The 21,686-nt window shown below is 49.1% G+C and overlaps 1 protein-coding gene across 1 annotated transcript in view; it reads right to left on the reverse strand.

The window, feature by feature from the left end:
- Positions 1–21,686, reverse strand: part of MYO1E (myosin IE) — a gene marked incomplete at both ends in the record, with an annotated part of 137,877 nt that continues 116,191 nt past the window's right edge. Inside the window, 3 exons of the mRNA XM_080693009.1 lie at positions 1–77; positions 5,580–5,749; positions 19,996–20,197. Of these exons, the coding sequence (XP_080549135.1) occupies positions 1–77; positions 5,580–5,749; positions 19,996–20,197 (449 nt within the window). The remainder of the gene's footprint in view (positions 78–5,579; positions 5,750–19,995; positions 20,198–21,686) is intronic.

The following is a 21,686-nucleotide window of genomic DNA, read 5'->3' on the forward strand; positions in this document are numbered from 1 at the left end:
TCAGATCTTGGCCACGTAGTTGTTGGGGAACAGGCCCTGCTTGCCTCGCAGTCGACCTGTCCACCAGCCCGAAGGGTCTGCAGGGGAGAGAGAAGGTGAGTGGCCGCCCACCCTGGCCGCACCCCTCCGTCCTGTGGGCCCAGGCTACACGGTTCCACCTCTTCTTTCTCCTTTGTCTTATGAGGAATTTGTGAAAAGTGAACCCTCCTCCATGACACAGAGCTATACACCATGCAGACCCCCTTCCTTTTTTGTGGTACAGTGGATGAAACCCAAGGGCATTCTATCCTCAAACCCATTTTATTCTTTATTTTGAAACAGTCTCACTAAGATGCGGAGGCCTCACAAGTTGCTAAGGCTGGCGGTGAACCTGCGATCCTCCTGTCTCAGCCTCCCAAGTACAGGGATTATAGGTGTGCGCCCCACGCCCGGCCCTCCACCCTTTTGTATTTTAAAATAAGGTGTCCCCAGGTTGCTGAGAGTCTTACTAGTTGCTGAGACTGGTCTCGAACCTGGGATCTTCCTATCTCAGCCTCCCAAGTCCTGGGTTCCAGGTGTGTGCCCCCACGCCTTGAAGGGCCTCGACCGCGACACCACCACTGTCAACACGCGTGGGATCTGCTCCGCGAGGCCCGTCCAGGGGCAGCTGCTGGGCTGCTGGACTTTGCCAGTCTGTCCTGCTCCCTCCCTCTTCTCCCCAAGTGTGACTCACTCATCTGTGACCTCAGAAGCTGTTTTCTGGAGAAGCCACTGGCTAGCGCTTCAGGTCCTGACCTCCCCTCTTCACGCCAGTCCTCTTAGGGCTTGGCTAGGAACCATCCCGAGAAGCGCCTGCTGAGGCTCGGCCCAGCTGTTCAGAGGGGGGTGCGCGGACGGTGCCTGGATCCCGAGGGCTCTGGCCTGATCACCGGATGGCCCATGATGGACTCTGCCCTGGTGGGGGTAACTTGTCTGCAACCTCCCTCTCCTCTCTTCCCCTGCTGGCTTCCTGGATGCTACAAGGTAAGCACTTTTGTTTCACCACGACGCTCTGTCCTCCCACAGCCCAGGGCAACGGGGCCAAGCGACTGTGGGCTGAGGCGTGAGCCAAAATAAACCGTCACGTTGCTTTCTCAGGTATTTTGCACTTCAAATTTAATGGCGAGCCGGGCGTGGTGGTGCACACTTGTAATCCCAGGACTTGGGAGGCTGAGACAGGAGGATCGCAGGTTCACCGCCAGCCTCAGCTACTCAGTGAGGCCATTTCAAAATTAAACATAAAATAAGGCTGTGGGTGCCGGATGTGGTGGTGCACTCCTGTAATCCCAGCACTCAGGAGGCTGAGACAGGAGGATCACAGTTCTCAGACAGCTTCAGCTACTACTTAGTGAGGCCCTTTGCAACTCAGTGAAACCCTGTTTCAAAATAAAGACTAAAAAATAGGGCTGGGGGTGGTTGAATGCCCCTGGTTTCCATCCCCAGTACTACAAAAAAAAAAAAAAAAAAAAAAAAAGAACTGTGGGTATAGCTCAGAGGTATAATGCCCCTGAGTTCAATCCCCAGTACCAATAAAACAAAACAAAATAAAACAAATGTCATGGATATAATCTTTCCGCGTTTGTACCTCATTTTTTAAACAGTTGCACAGTGCACCACTATTCAATAACCATTCACTTGGTGAAGGGCATTTGTTCCTAATTTTTTACTGTTAATGCAATAAATGTCCTATGTCTATTTTTATGCCCACATGCAAGTAATTGTGTAGGGCAGATTCCTGGGTCAAAGTAGATGCTCGATTGTCGGGTTTTTTTGGCACTGGAATGGAACCCGGGGCACTCGACTTCTGAGCTACACCCCCAGCCCTTTTTTTATTCTTTATTTTAAAACAGGGTCTCACTGAGTTGCAAAGGGCCTCACTAAGTAGCTGAGGCTGTCCTCGAAACATGATCCTCCTGCCTCAGCCTCCCGAGTGCTGGGATTACAAGCATGCGCCACCACGCCCGGCATCGGCCTTTTTCTTGTTCTTTGTATGTTAATAAATTTGTCATTTCGGTTGCAAACACCCTGTGTTTTTGGTTGTGCTGGGGATGGAACCCAGGGCCTTGTGCGTGTTAGGCGAACACTCTACCACTGAGCCATACACCTCCATTTTTATAATCTGGTTGGGATATGTCACTATTAAAGTAGCTGAATCACATTATTTTACAGTTTCTTGAGTTTCTATACTTTTTGGAAATCTTTTCCATACAAATAATATCAACAAAGAAATCTTTCCTGTACTTCTGGGACTTTAATGTTATTGTGTGTGTGTTTTTTTTTAAACTATGGTGCTAGAGATTGAACCCATGGATAATCACTAAACCAAGGACGGGAAGGAGAGAGGGGAAGGGAGCGGGTTGGGGCCAGGTAAGGGCTGACTGGGTGACGTGTGCATGTGTGTCTCCACAGTCTTCTATCCCTGAAGATGTATGACTACAATGCACCAAAAAGAGAAAAAAAAATTCTGAATATTAAAAAAAAACTTTTTGAGATACTGGGGATTAAACTCAGGGTCACTTTACCACTGAGCTATATCCCATACCTTTTTAAAATTTCAAAGTGAATCTCACTTAGTTTCCCAGGCTGGCATAGAACACTTGAGATCCTCCTGCCTCAGCTTCCCAAGAAGCTGAGTTAGCGGTGTGGGCCACTATACCAGGCTAATAGTTATTTATGTTTGGAATTTGTCTTGGTATAGGGAATGAAGAATAAATCCAAAGTAATTATTTTGACATGGAGAGTCGAGAATTCTGATCATTACCTTTCCTCTAAAAATGATAATGCTTACCTCCTATTATTATTAAGTTAGGGTACCCATTTCCCTGACTAACCATAAATATGGTAACCTATGCTCTTACTGCAGTGACCAGATCCAGAAAGTTCTGCAAACGAAAAGGTTTCGAGCACTGGTCTGGTGGCGGAATGGACTGAGCGGACGTGGATTTGCTCATGTCTCTTCCCCAAGTGTGCAGGCCAGGTGTGTCAGAGCAAGGACTCCGCTGGGGCCCGGGAGGGCGGTTCTATCCGTTGGCGCGCACCCTGTTATTAACTCCCCGAAGCTCCCTTGTTTTGTCTCTGAAGCTGAGCAGGCCCAGGCTCAGCCGGGGATGTGGCCTCTCACTTGGTGTCTTTGCTGGGTCCCGGGCGAGCTGTTGCTGCACTCGGGAGCCTCACGTGCCCTCACCCTCGAAGCCTTTTCACTCCGGGACTGGGCTGTCTGGCTGATCCTTCAGGGGGAGGAGCTTTCTGTATGTGTACGAGGTTTCTTCTGCTCTGTTTTCTAACATTTATCTCGTTTGTGGTGCTTTTCGCACACAGAAGGCTGCCCTGAGCCTTTATATGAAATCCCGTCTGGTTTTTGCATTTTATGTCTTTCATGAAGGCTTTCCCATTCAAAGATTAATATTTTAAGTTTCCTCCTAAGACTCGTATAATTGAATTCTATATGTTTAGACTTTTCAAAGACTCATCTAATACTTATTTTGTGTATAGGTGGAGATATAATTTTCTTTTGTTTCTTTTGTTTTTTGGTACTGAGGATTGAATCTAGAGGCCTTCTATCTCCAAGCTACACACCTCAGTCCAATTTTATTTCTAATTTGGAAACAGGGTTGCACAAAGTTGGGGAGGGCCTTGCTAAATTGCAGAGACTGTCCACAAACCTGCAACCCTCCTGTCTCAGCCTCCCAAGTACTGGGGTTACAAGTGTGCACCACCATGCCCAGCTCCTTTACTAAAAAGTATTTGTATCAAAATTCACTGAATGAATATAGCTACTTATTTAACCAAAGCCTCCCGTTATTGGACATTAGGACTTTTTCTTTTTCTTTTTTCTTTTTTTTTTGGTGGTACTGGGGTTCCTGGAAGCCCTTCTATCTCCGGATTACACTCCCAGACCTATTTTTACATTTTTATTTGGAAACAGGGTCTCCTAAGCCAGCGCGCGCGCGGCTGGCTTCGAACCTGCGCGATCCTCCTGTCTCTGCCTCCCAAGCGCGGGGATTACAAGCGTGCGCCACCACGCCCGGCACTTTTTTTTTTTTTCTTTTTTTTGTTGGTGGTACTGGGGTTCCTGGAAGCCCTTCTACCTCCGGGCTACACTCCCAGACCTATCTTTACATTTTTATTTGGAAACAGGGTCTCCTAAGCCAGCGCGCGCAGCTGGCTTCGAACCTGTGCGATCCTCCTGTTTCTGCCTCCCAAGCGCGGGGATTACAAGCGTGCGCCACCACGCCCGGCGGACATTAGGACTTTTTCAATAGTTCTGCTAAACAAAGCTGGTAGTAAAAAACTCATTTGTGGCCAAGCATGGTGGCACATGCTTGTAATCCCAGCATTTGGGAGGCTGAGACGGGAGGATAGCATTTCTTTGCCAGCCTCAGCTACTTAGTGAGGCCCTCCATAACTTAGTGAGACCTTGTTTCAAAATAAAGAATAAAAATATGGCAGGGGGTGTAGCTTGGAGGCCAAAGGCCTCTGGGTTCCATCCCCAGAGCCACAAAAAAAAAAAAAAAAAAAGTCATTTGTGAGTCAGTTTATTTCAGTACTTCTACCTTGGCACCTTTGAAGGACCTTAAATGGCTTAAAATATTAAACCCTGTAGAAAACTTAAAAGCAACACTCAGAGGCCGTCTTGAAGGACGCTGGTCCAGGGATGCAGAATTTGCCTCAGAAGGACCTCGGCCGATGGAGGAAGCATTAGAAGCAGCCCTCCGTGCCCCAGGCCACTCCTGCTCACGGTCTGCCCTTGCTCAGGCCCCGGGCGGGTCCCTGCTGCCCATAGGGCTCCGCCACCAAGCCGCTCCCCCTTCCTCTCCCTCCTCTCACCTCCTTCACATCTCTCTGGGGATGCTGCACCACATCAAGTCAGCTTGTTGTCTTAAATTACCTTCTTTTTCTAGACTCCATGATTGTTCTAAGACAATCTAAGAGAACTCTCCCCATCCCTCACCACAAGTAATATTTCTTTCATGGTGCTTTTTCTGACATCCCAAGTCAAAAGTTATCTTTGTTTTTATGTTTATTCATAAACACTTATCTCTAAGCATCTTCTACCAAATTAATAAAACACTCAGTCAAACCCCTGGCCACTTTCATAATGGGCATTATAAATTCCTTCCTGGCTTCTGCTTCATCAACTTGTTCTGAGGAGACTGTGCCACCTCCTTCCCCCTCCTTCCTGGGGCAGGCCTTGCCGCTCATGCCCACTCAGGGTGCCGTGAGGTCTCGCCCCGCTTCCTGCAGTCCCTGACGCTCGGGCCCACTCAGGGTGCGGCCTTTGTCTTGTACAGAGCTTGTTTGGGGACGGGCACATGACTGATTTGATCGAATCAGAGTGAAACCTAAGACTTTTGTTCAACAGTGGCTAAGAAGTTTGAGATAAGGCAGAAGGGCTGGAATGCAGCTTCCACTTCACCACCTCCATGAAAAACGGTCAAAAGCCTGAGGCCTGGTCTGCTCTGTGCGTTTCAGATGGGGCAGCCCATAAATCCTGTTCAGACTAGTTTAATAGCGGTGCCTGCAGCGTTCTTTGGGAGGCTGTGCCAGCCAGCTGCACTTACCTTCCTTGATAATATCAATAATGTCATTGGCGTTGAAGCTGAGTTCGTCTGTGTCCTGAGCATCGTAGGCGTACAAAGCCTTGCACTGTGGCACCTGGGGCTTGGGCTTGGGCTGGGGCTTGGGTCTGCCCCCTGCCGGGGGAGGCCGGCTCGTCGTTTGCCTCCGGACACTGTGGAGAGAGGGGGCGCAGATGAGGCAGCAGGAACGATGTGTGGGTTTGCGTCATGGGGACTGACATTGTCTTGCTCAAGGGCAAAGCCACTTCCATCCCTAGAAGCTAATGGTCTAGTTCACACTCCCCAAACTTGCTCTAGGAATAGAAATACCCTACCCAGGCATGGTGGCACACACCTGTAATCCCAATACTTGAGAGGCTGAGACAGGAAGATCGTAGGTTCCAGGACAGCCTCAGCAACTTAGTGAGACTCTCATCAACTTAGCAAAACTCTGTTTCAAAATAAAATACCATGCTTTGGATGGGCAATGGGCACTTTTTGGGCTGGTGAGGCCAGGCATAGTGATGCACGCCAGTAACCCCAGTACTTGGGAAGCTGAGACAAGAGGATCGCAGGCTCGAGGCCAGACTCAGCAATTTAAGCAAGGCCCTCTGCAACTTAGCGAGAGCCTGGATCAAAATACAAAATAAAGTGGGCCTGGGGTGTATCTCAGAGGGAGAACACCCTGGTTCAATTCTCAGTACCACACACACACAAAAGCACCTATGGCGTATCTAAATATTTAAGTAATAAAGTCGCAAATCTCTCCTTCCTTTCCCAACTTTGAAAATGTCACTTTTGCCAGCACCACGAAACATCAGGTCCTTTTCCTTAATTACATCCCTCCCAGAATTAACCCTATTCGGTATTTTTTTTTTTTTTTTTTTTACATATTTACCGATCCCACATCAAATTGTCAACCTCTACTTCACACCATGTATCCCAGTTGGAACATATTTATGCCATATATCAAGTGATCAGCATGAGTATTCTCTTCATTTCAGGTCAGTCCCGAAAGATGATTGCCATAATTTCACGGTATTTTGTATTAATACTTCTGCTTGTCTTTTCAGTTTTACCACACATACAAACATTCCCGAACACACTAGGCTGCCCCTCTCTGGGCTGATAACAGAAACCATTTGGAGCATCGCTGCTCGCGTCTTGATGGCCCTGCGACGCGGGGCACATGACGCCCTCATTCTCATTGAACGTCACGATCTGCTCATCCAGTCCCCTGCTGGATCATCTGAGACGGTTCCATTGTTCACTGTTATGAAAAAGTGTTGCTGTGAATATTCGTGCGCAGGTCTTTACGCAACTCCAGTCACGATCATCAGAATTATTCTAGCCTGGCATGGTGGTACACGGAGGTGATCCTCGTACGCGGGAGGCTGAGACAGGCGGCTTGCCATTCCAGACCCGTGTCAGCAACTTAGTGAGACACTGTCAAAACACAGGGATTAGGTCAGACGTAGAATGCTCCTGGGTCCCAACCCCTGTCCCCAAAGTAACTGTAACAAAACTCCAATGCTGTAACAGCAACCAAGATCTTTTAGCTTTAGGTTTATTCTTTCTAAACCAGGTGTGGTGGCTCACACCTGTAATCCCAGTACTCGGAGGCTGAGACAGAAGGATCACAGGTTTGAGCAGCCGCAGCACTTAGCTGTGACCCTATTTCAAATTGAAAATAAATTTTCTTTCTGCCAGGCGTAGTGGCACACGTTTGTGAGCACAGCATTTGGGAAGCTGATACAGGAGGATCGCACAAGTTTGAAGCCAGCCGTAGCTACTTAGTGAGGCTCTCAGCACCTTAGTGAGACCCTGTTTCTAAATAAAATATAAAATAGGTCTGGGAATATAACCCAGAGGTAGAAAACCTCTGGGTTCCACCCCAAGTACCACACACACACACACACACACACACAAAAAAAAAAAAAAAAAAAATTAAAACCTATTACTCTCATTTGCTTCCAAAAGAAACTTAGATTAAAATTTCTTGTAAAAAGAGCTGGGCTGGAGCTGGGTGTGGTGGCACACACTTGTAATCCCCACAATTTGGGAGGCTGAGACAGGAGGACTGCGGTTTGTGGCCAGCCTCAGCTACTTAGTGAGGCCCTCTGCAACTCAGACCCTGTATCAAAACACAGAATAAAAATTAGGCTGGAGGTGTAGGCTGGAGGTAGAAGACCCCTGGGTTTTATCCCAAGTACTGCCAAAAAGAAAAAAAAAGATTGGGCTGGAATTTAACATGGGGGGATTGGCCCTTAGGTCTGCCCGTGTCTGCTACCACTTACAAGAGGAGGGAGAAAAAGGAGTCTCTCCTTAGCCTTTAGGTCTAGAAAGAACCATATCCAGCACTGAGTTGTGCTCTGGGGAGGCTGTGCCCATGGCCTCACGAAGGCCTATGCTGCTCACTGTGTGTGGATGAGTAAGTGCACCCCGGGGCAGGTGTCTGGGGCCCCTCTGCCCCGCCCTGAGTGGGAAGGAGCAAACCCCGAGGCTCCTGGCTCCACTCCTCTGGGACCACTGTACACAGAGCACTTTTCTCTGTTGGCCGCTTTGCTGGCCAAGGAAAGCATCTTATAAATCATTAGCATGACATCATTTCCTACCTAGTGTTCACTGGAAAGCCCCATTCTCTGCTCCGAAGTGCTCCTGCTCTGAAAGCGGGCTGGGCGGGCCGGCTTTTGATTAAGCACCCTGTATATTTGGGATGTGTCAGCATTTGGGTAAGAAGAGCCATTAGCCTGGGTACCAAGAAGTCATCTGATTTCCCAACAAGGAAGAGTGCAAGGGGTGGGCGGGGCGTTAGAACACCGAGGGACGGAGCGCAGCCAGGAGGGCACACGGACGCGCATGCACACAAGTGTGCACACCCTCCATGGTTAGTGCAGGGGTGAGGCCTCTGGAGTTCTAGAATGTCAGGGCTGAGGCACAGACCCCTCCTGCTGGAGGCCACTCCCTGGCAGCGGGGAAAAGACCACTTAGCAGGAAGAGAAAAACGAATGGATCCTTGGAAGTTAAGACTACCTCCAAGAGCGGCCACGCAGAGGTGCCACGGTGGCCCTGGCCTGCCTGCCTCCGCCTCCGCCACGCCCTCGCCTCTCCTCTCGTTGTCCACCCTGCCTTCCTAGCGCCCTGACCATCTCCTCGGCTCAGCCGTATTAGCTCACTCCACCTCCCACCTGGAAATCCTCCGCCAGCTTCCTCCTGCTCTCGGGAAAGGCCCAATACCGTCCATGGTGCCTACAAGGTCCCGCCGCGCCCTCCACGGGCCACACCACTGCCTCCCTGCACTTCTCCGTGCCCTGGCTGAGGAAGGACCCCCGGTCCACATGCCCCTCGCTTGCAGATTTACTGTTCAAGGGCATGATACAAAACGATGTCAGTGGTCACCACTGCTGCCCAGCACTGCACTGGACAGCACCCAGGACAGCAGAGAAGCGGACTTTGTAGACAGTCTTAAGGACCATACCAAACTATTAGGGCAAGTGACTCCAGCATGAAGATAGGATACACCATCAACATACAAAAACCGGCTGTTTCTATCCACCAGCAATGAAAAAAATCCCAAAATAACACTGAGAAAACAATCCCATTTATTACACATAAAAAAGAATACACTACCTAGGACTAAGTTTAACAAAAGCACGATTCTACTTGTGTGAAATGTCCACACAATAGGTTAATCTACATTGACAGAAAGTAGATTAGTAGCTGCCTGGGGCTGGGGATGGGTCAGGGAAATGGTGCTAATGGGAAGGTTTCTTTTGGGGTGATCTAACTGTTCAGAAACTAGATTATGGTTGTATACTCTGAATGTACCAAAAATTACTGAATTGTATATTTTATTTATATTATTTTTTGGTACTGGGGATGGAATCCAGAAGCATTCTAACTCCAAGTTATACCCTTAATCCTATTTTATTTATTTAATATATATTTGGTGGTACTGGGGTTCCTGAAAACCCTTCTACCTCAGGGCTACACTCCCAGACTTATTTTATACTTTTTTTATTTGGAAACATGGTCTCTTAAGCCAGAGAGGCTGGCTTCGAACCTACGCGATCCTCCTGTCTCTGCCTCCCAAGTGCAGGGATTACAAGCGTGCACCACCATGCCCGGCCCTATTTTATTTCTTTTCTTTTCTTTTTTTTTTTTTTTTGCGAGTCTGGGGATGGAACCCAGGGGCATTTGACCTCCAAGCTACACCCCCTGCCCTATTTTTTATTCTTTATTTTGAAACCGGGTCTCACTGAGTTGCAGAGGGCCTACGTAGTTGAGGCTGTCCGCGAACTGTGATCCTCTAGTCTCAGCCTCCCGAATGCTGGGATTACAAACATGCGCCTCCACGCCTGGCCCTATTTTATTTCTTGAAACAGGGTTTCACTAAGTTGTGGAAGCCCTCACTAAGTTGCCAAGGCTGGCTTTAAACCTGCGATATGCCTGTCTCAGCCTACCAAGTACCCAAGTACAGGGATTATAAGCATGTGCAACCATGCCCAGCTGAATTGTACTTTGTGTGTGTGTGTGTGTGTGTGTGTGTGTGTGTGTGTGTGTGTTACTGGGGATGGAACCCAGGGAGATTCTACCTCTGAGCTATCCCCTAGCCCTATTTTTTATGCTTTACTTTGAAACAGGGTCTCACTAAATTGTGGAAGGCCTCACTAAGCAGCTGAGGCTGGCTGCAAATCTGTGATCTTCCTGTCTCGGCCTCCCAAGTACTGAGATTTCAAGCTGCACCAACACACCCAGCTCTGAATTATACATTTTAAATGGCTTGATTTTACGGTATGTAAATTTCATCTCAATACATCTGCTAAAAAAAATAAAAAATAAAAAGCCAAGCCAATAGGACAGGCCCTTTGGGCTGCGCAATGCACTGCTGAGCCCACGAGTTGCTGGCCAGCCTGCATGCCAGGCAGCTAGCGGAGTGTCCCGGAGCCTGGCCAGGAGGAGGTGGCAAGAACTGTGGGGACACCTGCCTGCACACAGTCACGCAGGCCTGTGAGCTCCCAGGGTCACAGGCTACTTCCTCAGCGTAAGTGGCCTCTGGCCAAGGTCAAAAGGCATTCCCCAGGGAATCTGGGTTCCCCTGCAGACCCAGGGCCCCAGCTGCTGCCACGCCAGCAAGGTAAGCTGCCAGTCACTCAGCACTTGGTGAACAGGGTCACGGCCTGCAGCTGAGTGGACGTGATCCAAGCAGCTTGAGATGGTGTTTGCTGAGTCGCAGAGGGTAGATGGGGAGCCTGGAGGAGGAGCGCTGTGTGCATGGAGAAGTGTTCTCGCTGGCCCTGGATGGTGACCTAGACAACGCTCGGGCCATTGGTCTCTTCCTGTGACTGAGACAGTGAGCTCCAGCTAGAGCAGAGCCCTCCTCCCCTGGCCATGCTGCCTCAGTCTCTCTCTAGCTGAGTCTCCTTTTGAGCATCAGTGCACGGATGTTCTAGGAGCCTGGCCGGGCCTAGAGCTGCAGGAAGCAGAGCCGGGCGCGGCCGCTGGGCCTCTAGCACTGCCACGGGCGCGGCTGCATCAGCTCAGGACACCCGAGGCCTGGCAGAGCCAGCGCCTGGTGTTTCCTGCCTCTGGTTTCGTCCCTGGCCAACACTGTGGCACTGCATCAGTGCCTGGGGCTCCAGCCACACTGACGGCTCTGCTCTTGGACCTGGCCAGGTCCTCCAGCCCGTCCCTAGCCCCGGGCAGCACTGCTGATTCCTGCTCTGTGTTTGGGGCACATTTCCACGAGACCACCTCTGCAGACACGGGCAGAGCCCCGGCCCTTTCCACTCCCAGCCCACACGTCCTTCAGAGCAGGAGCGTGACTGGACCGTGACTTGTGTGACCGGGAGGCTGGCTCCCTGGGAAATGGGAGGCTGACGGGGCAGGGCCCGGGCCTCGACCCCTGAGAAGGCAGGGCTTCAGTTCATATGTCCTGATAGAGTGTGCAGCAGGAGAGGGATACGGCTTGCCAAGCCACATGCCAGATCTGAGACCTGGCTCTCCGTGGGCAGGAATGAGCTGCACTAAGCCACTGTACCTCTTTTAGGGGCCAGTGTCTTCATCCGTAGAACATGAGAGAATTCAGGCAATGGCCCAATCCTTTCCCTTCCCTTCCCCCTCTTTCTTCCTCCTCCTCCTTCTTCCTCTCTCTTTCCTTCTCACCCCCTACTCTCTCTTTCTGGATTGAACCCAGGGGCCTTCTACCTCTGAGCTACACTCCCAGACCTTTTTATTGTTTGGAAATATGGTGCTGCTAAATTGCTGAGGCTGGCCTTGAACCTGCGATCCTCCTGTGTCAACCTCCCATGTACTGGGATTACAGATATGTGCCACCATTCTTGACCCCAATCCTATTCGAAGAAAGCTTTACAGAGAGCCCTCACCAAGTTTGTACTGTGTGATGAGCTGAGGAACACAGGAATCCTAACAGTGAACAGGAAGTGTTAAGTGTCCACCACTCAGGGAGCTGGGAACCTGCAAACCAGCAGGCCAAGGGTGGGCGGAACTGCCACTCTGCAGGGTCTGCTTAGAAAGGCCCAAGTCTCAAAACCCAGACAATCACTAGGTGGCGATCCTGTGCAGCTAATAATGAGAAACGAGGCTTTCAATGAACTTCCAGGCAGTGATTAGCGAGGACTTTTAAGCGCTTAGAGCCCCCTACGCCCCCTGGCCAAACCAGTGAAGAAGGGAGTACAGACCCTTCTGCACAACAACTAAGACCCTCAAACCCACTGAGCGGGTTGGGCGCAGGCCAGTCTGCATGAGCTGTTAAAACGTTCAGGAATTTTGTGAAACAGTTGTTAGACACAGCCATTATAAAAACTAGGTCATCAGAACTTAGAGCTGAACACATTACATTAGGAGGGCCACTGCCATAATACCCACCGTCCACCCTCCTGGCTAGCTCACGCTGTCCACGCTCCGGGGCCACTGGTGTCCGTTCTGAGGTGCGGTGGGAAGGTACAGTGGCGCGGCTGCCCATGGTCCCCAGCCCCGTGCTCAGTGACAGCCATGCTGGTAGCTCCAAGTTGAGTATTTAACCATAGGAACTGGGAAATGTTACAAGTTTAAGCCTTTCAACCCTGAATTCCCATGGTGTGCCAGCACACTGCTGCTCCCAGGTTACCCTTCCAACAATCCACACTCACTCCGGTCTAAAGGTGCTTTGCCCATGATGGTTTTGTGCCAGCCACATGGGATTTAGGTGATGTGGGCACCTCTGGTATTTTGTGATATTTGCATTTCTAATAACCTTCACAGGACTGAAAACTGTGCTATAAAAACAGTCATTTCATTGGGATAATGGGGGCTATAGCGAGAATTGCAGACATAAAAACACAGTGGTTATTCCTGCTGGCATTTCAACACTAAGGGCTTACTTTCTATAAGTATGTGTGCATAGATCTATATAGGCACATGTTAGGATATAGTTATAAGACTGTACATATAGTTTTATATGTATAGTTTCATGATATGTTATTTTTGTTCGATGCATTTAGTTTTCCTATTAGAGCTTGACCCATCATTTCTGAGCAACCTGTACACACTTGCCACTGTTTTAGCCATTCACACACGCAGGACCCGAGCTAGAGCAAATTCTTTTTGTAGCAGCTTCTCTTTCTTTGGGCGGGGCATTAGACCTCAAATGCAATCCCATTACAAAGGAGGCAAATGATGTTTCCTGATAAATTTAAGCACATTATATCTAGTTTGCTCTGTGGCTATGTGCACTCCCAGGCACGTCCTGTATTAGTGACGGGGAAAGCCAGGCAGTGCCTTTGTGCCAAGCTGTTGGAGACAGGCCCCATGGACACCTATCAAATCTTACAGAAAGCAAGACCCCAAATGACCTCAAGCCTGTCCAAACTGAGGGCGAGTCGGTGCCCTCTGCTCCAGTCACGTCCCTCCCTGCCCAGGGGATGTGGTCGCTGTGGTGATGGGAGCTAAGATGTTCAGGTAGGAACGGGGAGAGGCGCTCGTGATTTCATTCAAGCTGTCTGAATGGTGTTCGAGTGTCTAGTGACTGTCTGGACCTTACACAGGACTGTTCTGCTAATGGTCTCCACCTGCAGAGAGCATTACAGCTGTTTTAGGGGTGTTAGAGGAAGGGGTCTCCTTGCCTCTGTCTTTCTCGGCTTCCCAAGGCAGCCCACCGTCAAGCAGGCAATGCCGAAGCATAGAATGTCAGGGTTTCATCTTTCTTTCCTCCCTTTCCTCTGCGTGTAGTTTCAGGGCCTGACCCCGAGCCTTGTATATGCCAGGCAACCATCCTACTAGAGCAGCAGCCCAGCCCTGAGATGACTTCTTGAGAACAAAGCCGCTAGACCAGGGACACCTACCTTTAAGTCCTGCGGGAAAATTAAAATCTCCTCACAAGACCAAAGCAGATGAAAGATGGTAATGAGAAAAATGCAAAGAATCTTCTGGCTTAGGGTGTAGCTTAGTGGTGGACCACGTCGTGCCTGGCATGCGTGAGACCCTGGGGTCAACTGCAAGGACCTCAGAAAAATTTTTGGAGTTGCATTGTGAATTTATAGTATATAAAATCTGTTCTTTGTTTCTTTTCTTTTTTTTATGATACTGGAGATGCAATCCAGGGGCTTTCTACCCCCAGGCATACTCCTAGACCTATTTTATATTTTATTTGGAAACAGGGTCTGACTAAGTTGCTGAGAGCCTCACTAAGTAGCTGAGGCTGGCTTGGAACCTGTGCAATCCTCCTGTCTCAGCCTCCCAAGCACAGGGATTAGAAGCATGTGCTACCACGCCCAACTTTTATTTATTTATTTCACAGTATTGGAGATTAAACGCAAGAGCATTCTACCTCCAAGCTACACCTCCAGCCCTTTCATTATTTGTTTTGAAACAGACTGTTGCTAGGTTCTGACGCTCATTTCAAACCTGTGATCCTCCTCTCTCAGCTTCCAAAGTACTGGGATTACAGGTGAGCACCATCACAACACCTGGCTCTTAGCCTTTAAGAAAACCTTAAATCGCGGGTATTTATTTATTTATTTATTTATAGTACTGGAGGTGGAACCCAGAGGCTTTCTATCTCCGGGTTATACTCCCAGACGTATTTTATATTTTATGTGGAAACAGGGTCTCACTAAGTTGCTGAGAGCCTCACTAAGTAGCTGAGGCTGGCTTTGAACCTGCGCGATCCTCCTGTCTCAGCCTCCCAAGCGTGGGGATTACAAGCGTGCGCCACCACGGCCGGCAAATCGTGGGTTTTTAAGTTACTGTATGCTATTCCTCTTACAGGGGAGCACAGCGAGGCGTAGGGTAAGTGACAAGCACCAGGAGGCACAGGGTGGTCTGGGGGTGTGGGCTTATCATGCACCTGGCCCTGGGTTCAATCCCCAGTGTCACAAAAAAGAAAAAAGGAAAGAAAAAATGAAAAAGGTACATGGTTCAATAAATATTTAATGAACAAAAAACGTAAAGCGAAAAGTAAAACCAACCAGACTCAGCAGATCTTGCAATGCAAATGGCTGCTCTGCGCACCCCCATGCTCCCCTCTGTGACCTTCCCAGCAGCTCCCTCAGATGGGTGTGCCTCCTCTAGGTGATGTTTGAATAAGCTTCCAAATATCACCTCTTTGTTTGCAGATGTGAAATGTCTATCTTAGGATTCCAAGAAGAAAAAGAATGGCGTTTTATTTCCTTGGCTTTTAAAAATCTGCTATGCTTCAAAAGGTTGGATCTCTAAACATTACTGGAAATGTAGAAATAGATGCCAGGAATTCCTCAACTCATGTCTGCCTGGGCCAGGTTATGGCCGCTGCTCCCACAGATTATGAGTTGAGAAATATTGCTATTGGACGCTTGTTGGAAATTTTAAGCCCCTTGAAAATACAACTCCATTAGGAGAGTCTTGACAAGAGACATACAGGGAGCATTGGAATTTTTCTACCCAGCTCAGCTTTGTGCATGGCCTGAAGCCCTACCACTGAACACTTAGGATATTTTCTGTTTTTTAACTTCTATTTGGATAAATCTCTGGAGTATCTTGAAATTCCTTCAAGTTGCACTCCCATGAAATGGACCACTGGATTAGGGAGGAAGCAGATGTTTCCAGGCTGGCCTACATGCTTCTAATAATGAACAGCGATAGATCAAGTGCAGCTCCGCCATCGGAGGGAACGCTGCATAGGAAGTTCAGATGGAACCAGAGCAGAGGTGGGTGGATGGGCTGCTGACATGGCTGTTGCTTAGCCCGCTCTCCTGTGATGATCAGAAAAGACCGAGAGCCAGGCGCACGCTTGTAATCCCAGCATTTGGGAGGTTGAGACCAGAGGATCGTGGTTTGGGGACAGCCTCAGCTACTTAGTGAGGCCCTCTGCAACTCAGTGAGACCGTTTCAAAATAAAGAATAAAAGCCAGGCGTGGTAGCGCACGCTTGTAATCCCCATGCTTGGGGCTGAGACAGGAGGATCGCGCAGGTTCGAAGCCAGCCTCGGCTACTTAGTGAGGCTCTCAGCAACTTAGTGAGACCCTGTTTCCAAATAAAATAGAAAATAGGTCTGGGAGTACAGCCCGGAGGTAGAAAGCCTCTGGGTTCCACCCTGAGTACCACCAAAAAATAAAAAAAATTAAAAAAAAAATAAATAAATAAAATAAAAAATAGGGCAGGGGATAGAGCTCAGAGGTTGAATGCCCTTGGGTTCCATCCCCAGGGGGGGAAAAAAAAAAGAAAAGAAAAGATTGAACCCAGGGGTGTGCTACCTACCCCCAGCCCTATTTTTATTTTTCATTTTGACACAGGGTCTTGCACTAGTACAAAAAAAAAAAAAAAATGAAAAAGGTAACCAGGAGGCTGCTAAAAACACCATGTCCAAGGACTCTGGTCACATTAGAAACTTTTAAATTTAAAAATTAGAAATTTTTAATTTTTAAATTTAAAATGAGAAATTTTTAGCCGGGCATGGTGGTACAGGCTTGTAATCCCAGCATTTGAGAGGCTGAGACCGGAGGATTGCTGTTTGTGGCCAGCCTCAGCTACTTAGTGAGGCCCTTTGCAACTTAGTGAGATCCTGTTTCAAAATAAAGAATAAATAATAGGGCAGGGGGTGTAGCTTGGAGGTAGAATGCCCCTGGGTTCCATCCCTAGTACCGCCAAAAAAAAAAAAAAATTAATTAATTTTTGGAGTTGCATTGTGAATTTTAGTATATAAAATCCTTCCCTCTTTATTTACTTCATAGTACTGGAGAGTAAATGCAAGACAGTTTAAAATTTTCACCTTTATGCATTTTAGAAAATAAGTACTAAGAAAAAGCTCAGGCCTTTAACCAAGTTACTTTTCCTAAGCACTATCTGCGCAGCAGATGGAAGTGTCTGAAGGAGAAGCTGGTCAGGATTCTTGTAGCTACTGGACTAATAGGAGTTTTCTACACAGACAGCGGCAGGAAGAGCCTGCTGCGGCGCTCCAGGTGTCCCCTCCTTCCAGCCTCCCGGACAGGTGCCACGTGGCATCACAGTGCTGGCTCTTTAGGCCCGAGGTGGCGAGGAGTGCGGTGCAGTTAAGACTTCTGCCAGGAAGCACACTGCCAGGGGCTGGAGGGCCGCCTGGGTTAGATTGCAGCCTGCCTACTCTTGGCTGCTGGATGATCTGGCTGGCCCCTGAGCAAGCCTGCCACTTGCAGAACAGGCTGAATAGATGGTGCTGCTGGCCAAACCAAAGCAAGTAGGGAGCCAGCTGACTGAGATTTGGCACGTTCTGCTGATGGGTTTTAATTCTCTGCCTACTTTGGGACACCGAACTGGGCCCAGGAGCAATCAAGTCACTATTTTAGCGATATTCGTCCATCTGAATAGTGTGGGACTGGGGTACAGCCTGGGGAACCCCATTATCCTAATCGCACCCTTCAAATGCACCTTTACATAGAGTCTCCCCGGGCCTTGTCAATCAGATAACAGGGACCTTGAGACCAGTGGTCTTTACAACGGGGCTCTGGGAGTTGTGTGGTGGCGCACAACTAGAATCCCAGTACTTGGGAGGCTGAGACAGGAGGATTGCGGGTTCGAGGACAGCCTCAGCAACTTAGTGAGATCCCACAAATATAGCAAGACCCTGTCTCAAAATAAAAAATAAAAAGGGGACTGCAGGTGTAGCTTAGAGGTAGAAAGCCCCTGAGTTCAATCCCCAGTACCTGCCCTTCCCCAACAGACAAGGATCCCTGAGTCGGCGCATCAGCACTGCCTGGGAGCTCGGGAGACGTGGAATCTCTTGGGCTTTACTCCAGAACTGCTGACGAGAAACTGTTTTGTGGTCCTGAAGGTGAACCCAGGCACATTCTACCTCTGAGTTATACCTCCAGCCCTATTGTATATTTTTTGGGGGAACAAGATCTTGCTAAGTTGCTGAGAGCCTCACTCAGTTGCTGAGTCTGGCTTTGAACCTGAGATCCTCCCATCTCAGCCTCCAAAATAAATACTGAGATTACAGATGTATTCCACCTTTGTAAGCTTATTTTTTTAAATTTCGGAAACAGAGTCTCACCAAGTTGCTCAGGTTATTACTAAGTTGCTGAGGCTCGCCTCAAACCTGTGATCCTCTTGTCTCAGCCTTCCAAGTACTGTGATTACAGGGTGCGCCACCATGTCCAGGTCATGATGTAGAAACTGGGAGAGATCCAGCAAGCCTGCAAGGTGCTTTGGAGGCGCACTAGGTTGAGAACTACTGCTTTTTTTTTTTTTTTTTGCAGGTCTGGAGATGGAACTTAGGGGCATTTGACCTCTGAGCCACACCCCCTGCCCTATTTTTATCCTTTTATTTTGAAACAGGGTCTCACTAAGTTGCGGAGGGCCTCACTAAGTACCTGAGGCTGTCCGAGAACCACGTTCCTCTGGTTTCAGCCTCCCAAATGCTGGGATTACAAGTGTGCGCCACCACGCCCGGCTGAGAACTACTGCTTTTGACCGAGCAAGTCAGGGAAACCATGGTCATTAGAACTGGTCACTCGAGTCAGTGGGGGAAGCAGTAGGGGAGGGAGAGGGAGAGCACGAGGGCACAGCGTGCACACAAAGGTTAGCATCCACTCTACTGACCGCCGCCTCTTCGGTACGGGCTTATCTGTGGCCCAAGATAGGCGGCGGGTAAGACCTGCTGGGTAGAAGGAGCACCAGGGGAGAGAGAGCATGGTGACATCCTTACAGGCCTTGTGGTTTTCAGGAGAAGTGGCTGAGCAAGGAGACACTTACCAACGGGGCACAGAGGTCAACAGGGGGCTGCCACCCAGAGGAAGGAGCCGTGTCTCTCTCCCAGCACAGGCCTATTGTGTATGTCACAATACACATTTTTTATTTTGAAGCAGCAGCCATTTTTTTTGTTTGTTTGTTTTTGTGGTACTGGGGGTAGAACCCAGGGGATTTTCTACCTCTGGGCTACACTCCCAGACCTATTTTATACTTTATTTGGAAACAGAGTCTCATTAAGTTGCTGAGAACCTCACTCAGTAGCTGAGGCTGGCTTCAAACCTGTGCGATCCTCCTGTCTCGGCCTCCAAGCGCTGGGAATACAAGCGTGCGCCACCACGCCCGGCTACATACATTTTTTTTTTAAAAATAGGGTCTCATCAAGCTGCTGAGGGGCTAGCTAAGTTGCTGAGGCTGGCCTGGAACCCGTGATCCCCCTGTCTTGGCCTCCCAAGTCCTGAGATTACAGGCTGCACCAACATGTCCCACTGAATGTTCTTTTTTTTACTGGTTCCAAAGTCTAGAGTTTCCTCACTGGTCTTTTTTCTGGCCCTAGTCCTATCTCTTGACTCTATGGGAAAGATCTAATCGTCTGTCATCCACCCTGTTGAATCCTTAATGTCTACAGCTAAAAAGCCTGGAGCTCTTTTACCACTCTTCATTTTCTTTTCTAGAAAAGCAGAACTCTGAAGAACCATATTGTTAAACATCTGCATCTCATAGGACACTGGGATATTATTCTTAATGTTGCTAAGATTCTTTACAGGCACAGATGTCAGTCAGAACCCCATCATCCCTCAACTGTGCAAGAAAGTAAAAAGGTCAGAGACTAATGGACTCTCAGGGCTGCGGTGGACCCTCTGCTGGACTCTCGGGGCTGCGGTGGACCCTCTGCTGGACTCTCGGGGCTGCGGTGGACCCTCTGCTGGACTCTCGGGGCTGCGGTGGACCCTCTGCTGGACTCTCGGGGCTGCGGTGGACCCTCTGCTGATGCTTCCAAGAGAAGCCCTCTCTGGAGGATAAAAGGAGCCGTGTGCCATCAGTTCGGCTACACTTTGCGAGATGTTGGCTGAGGCCCCAGAGCCTTGGGTCCTGGATTCCAGTACGCTGACCTTAAGAATGGTGCACTGACAGCCCAGAGAAGCCCCGAGCCCTTGCAGAATGAACAGATGGAGCCCCGGCAGAGTTGGCCGCTCCATCCACGTGATGGCACTCTTACCCTGCAGCACCCTGGTCTGGGACCTTGAGGAAATCCAGGCTCTCTGGTGTCTGTGATACTCGGTCAGAGCCTGTGGACTGTTGCCGCGGCAAGGGCGGGCGGGCCATGGAGGTGTACAGGCTTTTCTGATTGGACCTCTGGTTTCCAGGAGCCTGGGGAGGTGGCACAAACTGGTTTTTGATGATGCCATTCTGATGATATCCTGGGGAAAAGAGAAGAAAACAAAGCTTGTATTTTCTGATCTTGGCCAAAAGGCTCTCCACAGTTCTTTGAGCTGAGTCAAAAGCAAGTGACTTCACTTTCCGGTTTCCTTATCTAAAAAAAATGGACAGCACTGCTGCTGTGCATTGGATTGGAGAGTGAACACATTGTTGTTGTCTTTTCTTCCAGCTTTACTGAGCTCTAATTGTCAAATAAAATTGTATAAGCCAGGTACAGTAGTGTACAACTAATCCTGGTACTTGGGAGGCTGAGATAGGAGGATTGCAGGTTTGAGGACAACCTCAGCAACTTTGCGAGACCCTGTTACAAAATAAAAAACAGAAAGGGTTGGGTGTGCAGCTAGGAGGTAGAATGCCCCTGGGTCCGATCCCCAGTACCAAAGATAAACAAAATAAAATCATATACACTTAAGGTATACAACCTGATAGAACTAATACTACAATGTAAAATGCTCAGGAAGGAAGTGCCTGGAACCCTCAGCACATGCGGGTGGAGTTTGACAATAGGCTCTCCAGATGGTCAGCATTTCAGACCCCACAGTTTAGCAAAGGGCACGTGCAGCTGGCCAGCAGGCACGTTCTTGGGTCTGAGAACACAGATGAGGTTATGACTCGAGGGTAAGCAGGCAGCTGCTTGGACATCTGGACGCCCATTCGCAAAGGGTGAGTCCTGGGTGTCCTTGGCAGGAGCCTGCATGGAACATTCACAACGGGCAAGGGAGAGCGGCCACCCTGTCCATCAGCCCAGACGGAGCCTGCTCTCTCGGCCACACAGAAAGTTCTAGTCAGGCTCACAAAAGCTGCGTTAGCTGGTAAGTAATGGATGGATTACAGCAGTGGGTGCTAAGTTACGATCATGGGGTTTTAGCATTCCATGCCATCCGTGAAGCTGTATCTCTTCTCACACTGACAGATCTGGGCAGAGTGAAGAATAGGACTCCCCAAGTCTGCTTCAGTAAGCTGCACTGTGGGACCTCTCCCGACCAGATCCAGAGAACTGCCTGGTGCCTGTGGACTGACCTTTTGTTTAAAGAGGGTTTAGGACTTCAACTGGGCGTGGTGGCGTACGCAGATTCAAAGCCAGCCTCAGCTACTTAGTGAGGCTCTCAGCAATTTAGTGAGACCCTGTTTCCAAATAAAATGTAAAATAGGTCTGGTGGTGTAGCCCAGGAGTAGAAAGCCCCTGGGCTCCACCCCCAGTACCACAAAATAAATAAATAAATAAACAAATAAATAAATAAAGGAAGGAAGGAAGTTAGTTGGTTTAGGACTTAAGTTTTTAGTCTGCCTCTTGAGCAGATCACTGACCTTTAGAGTGTCAGTCCTTCACTAAACAATTAAATAAGGGGAGTCGGGTCCAGAAGCCGCCCGGCCACTCCAGCTGCTGCGCATTCCTGAGGCTCTACTCCCTTCTCGGGGCATGAGTGGCTTTTCCTCCCCAGGAACAGCAGGTGGAGCTCCTGCTTCTGT

The sequence above is a fragment of the Muscardinus avellanarius genome (genome assembly GCF_963383645.1).
Source record: "Muscardinus avellanarius genome assembly, chromosome: 3".
Lineage (NCBI taxonomy): Eukaryota > Metazoa > Chordata > Mammalia > Rodentia > Gliridae > Muscardinus > Muscardinus avellanarius.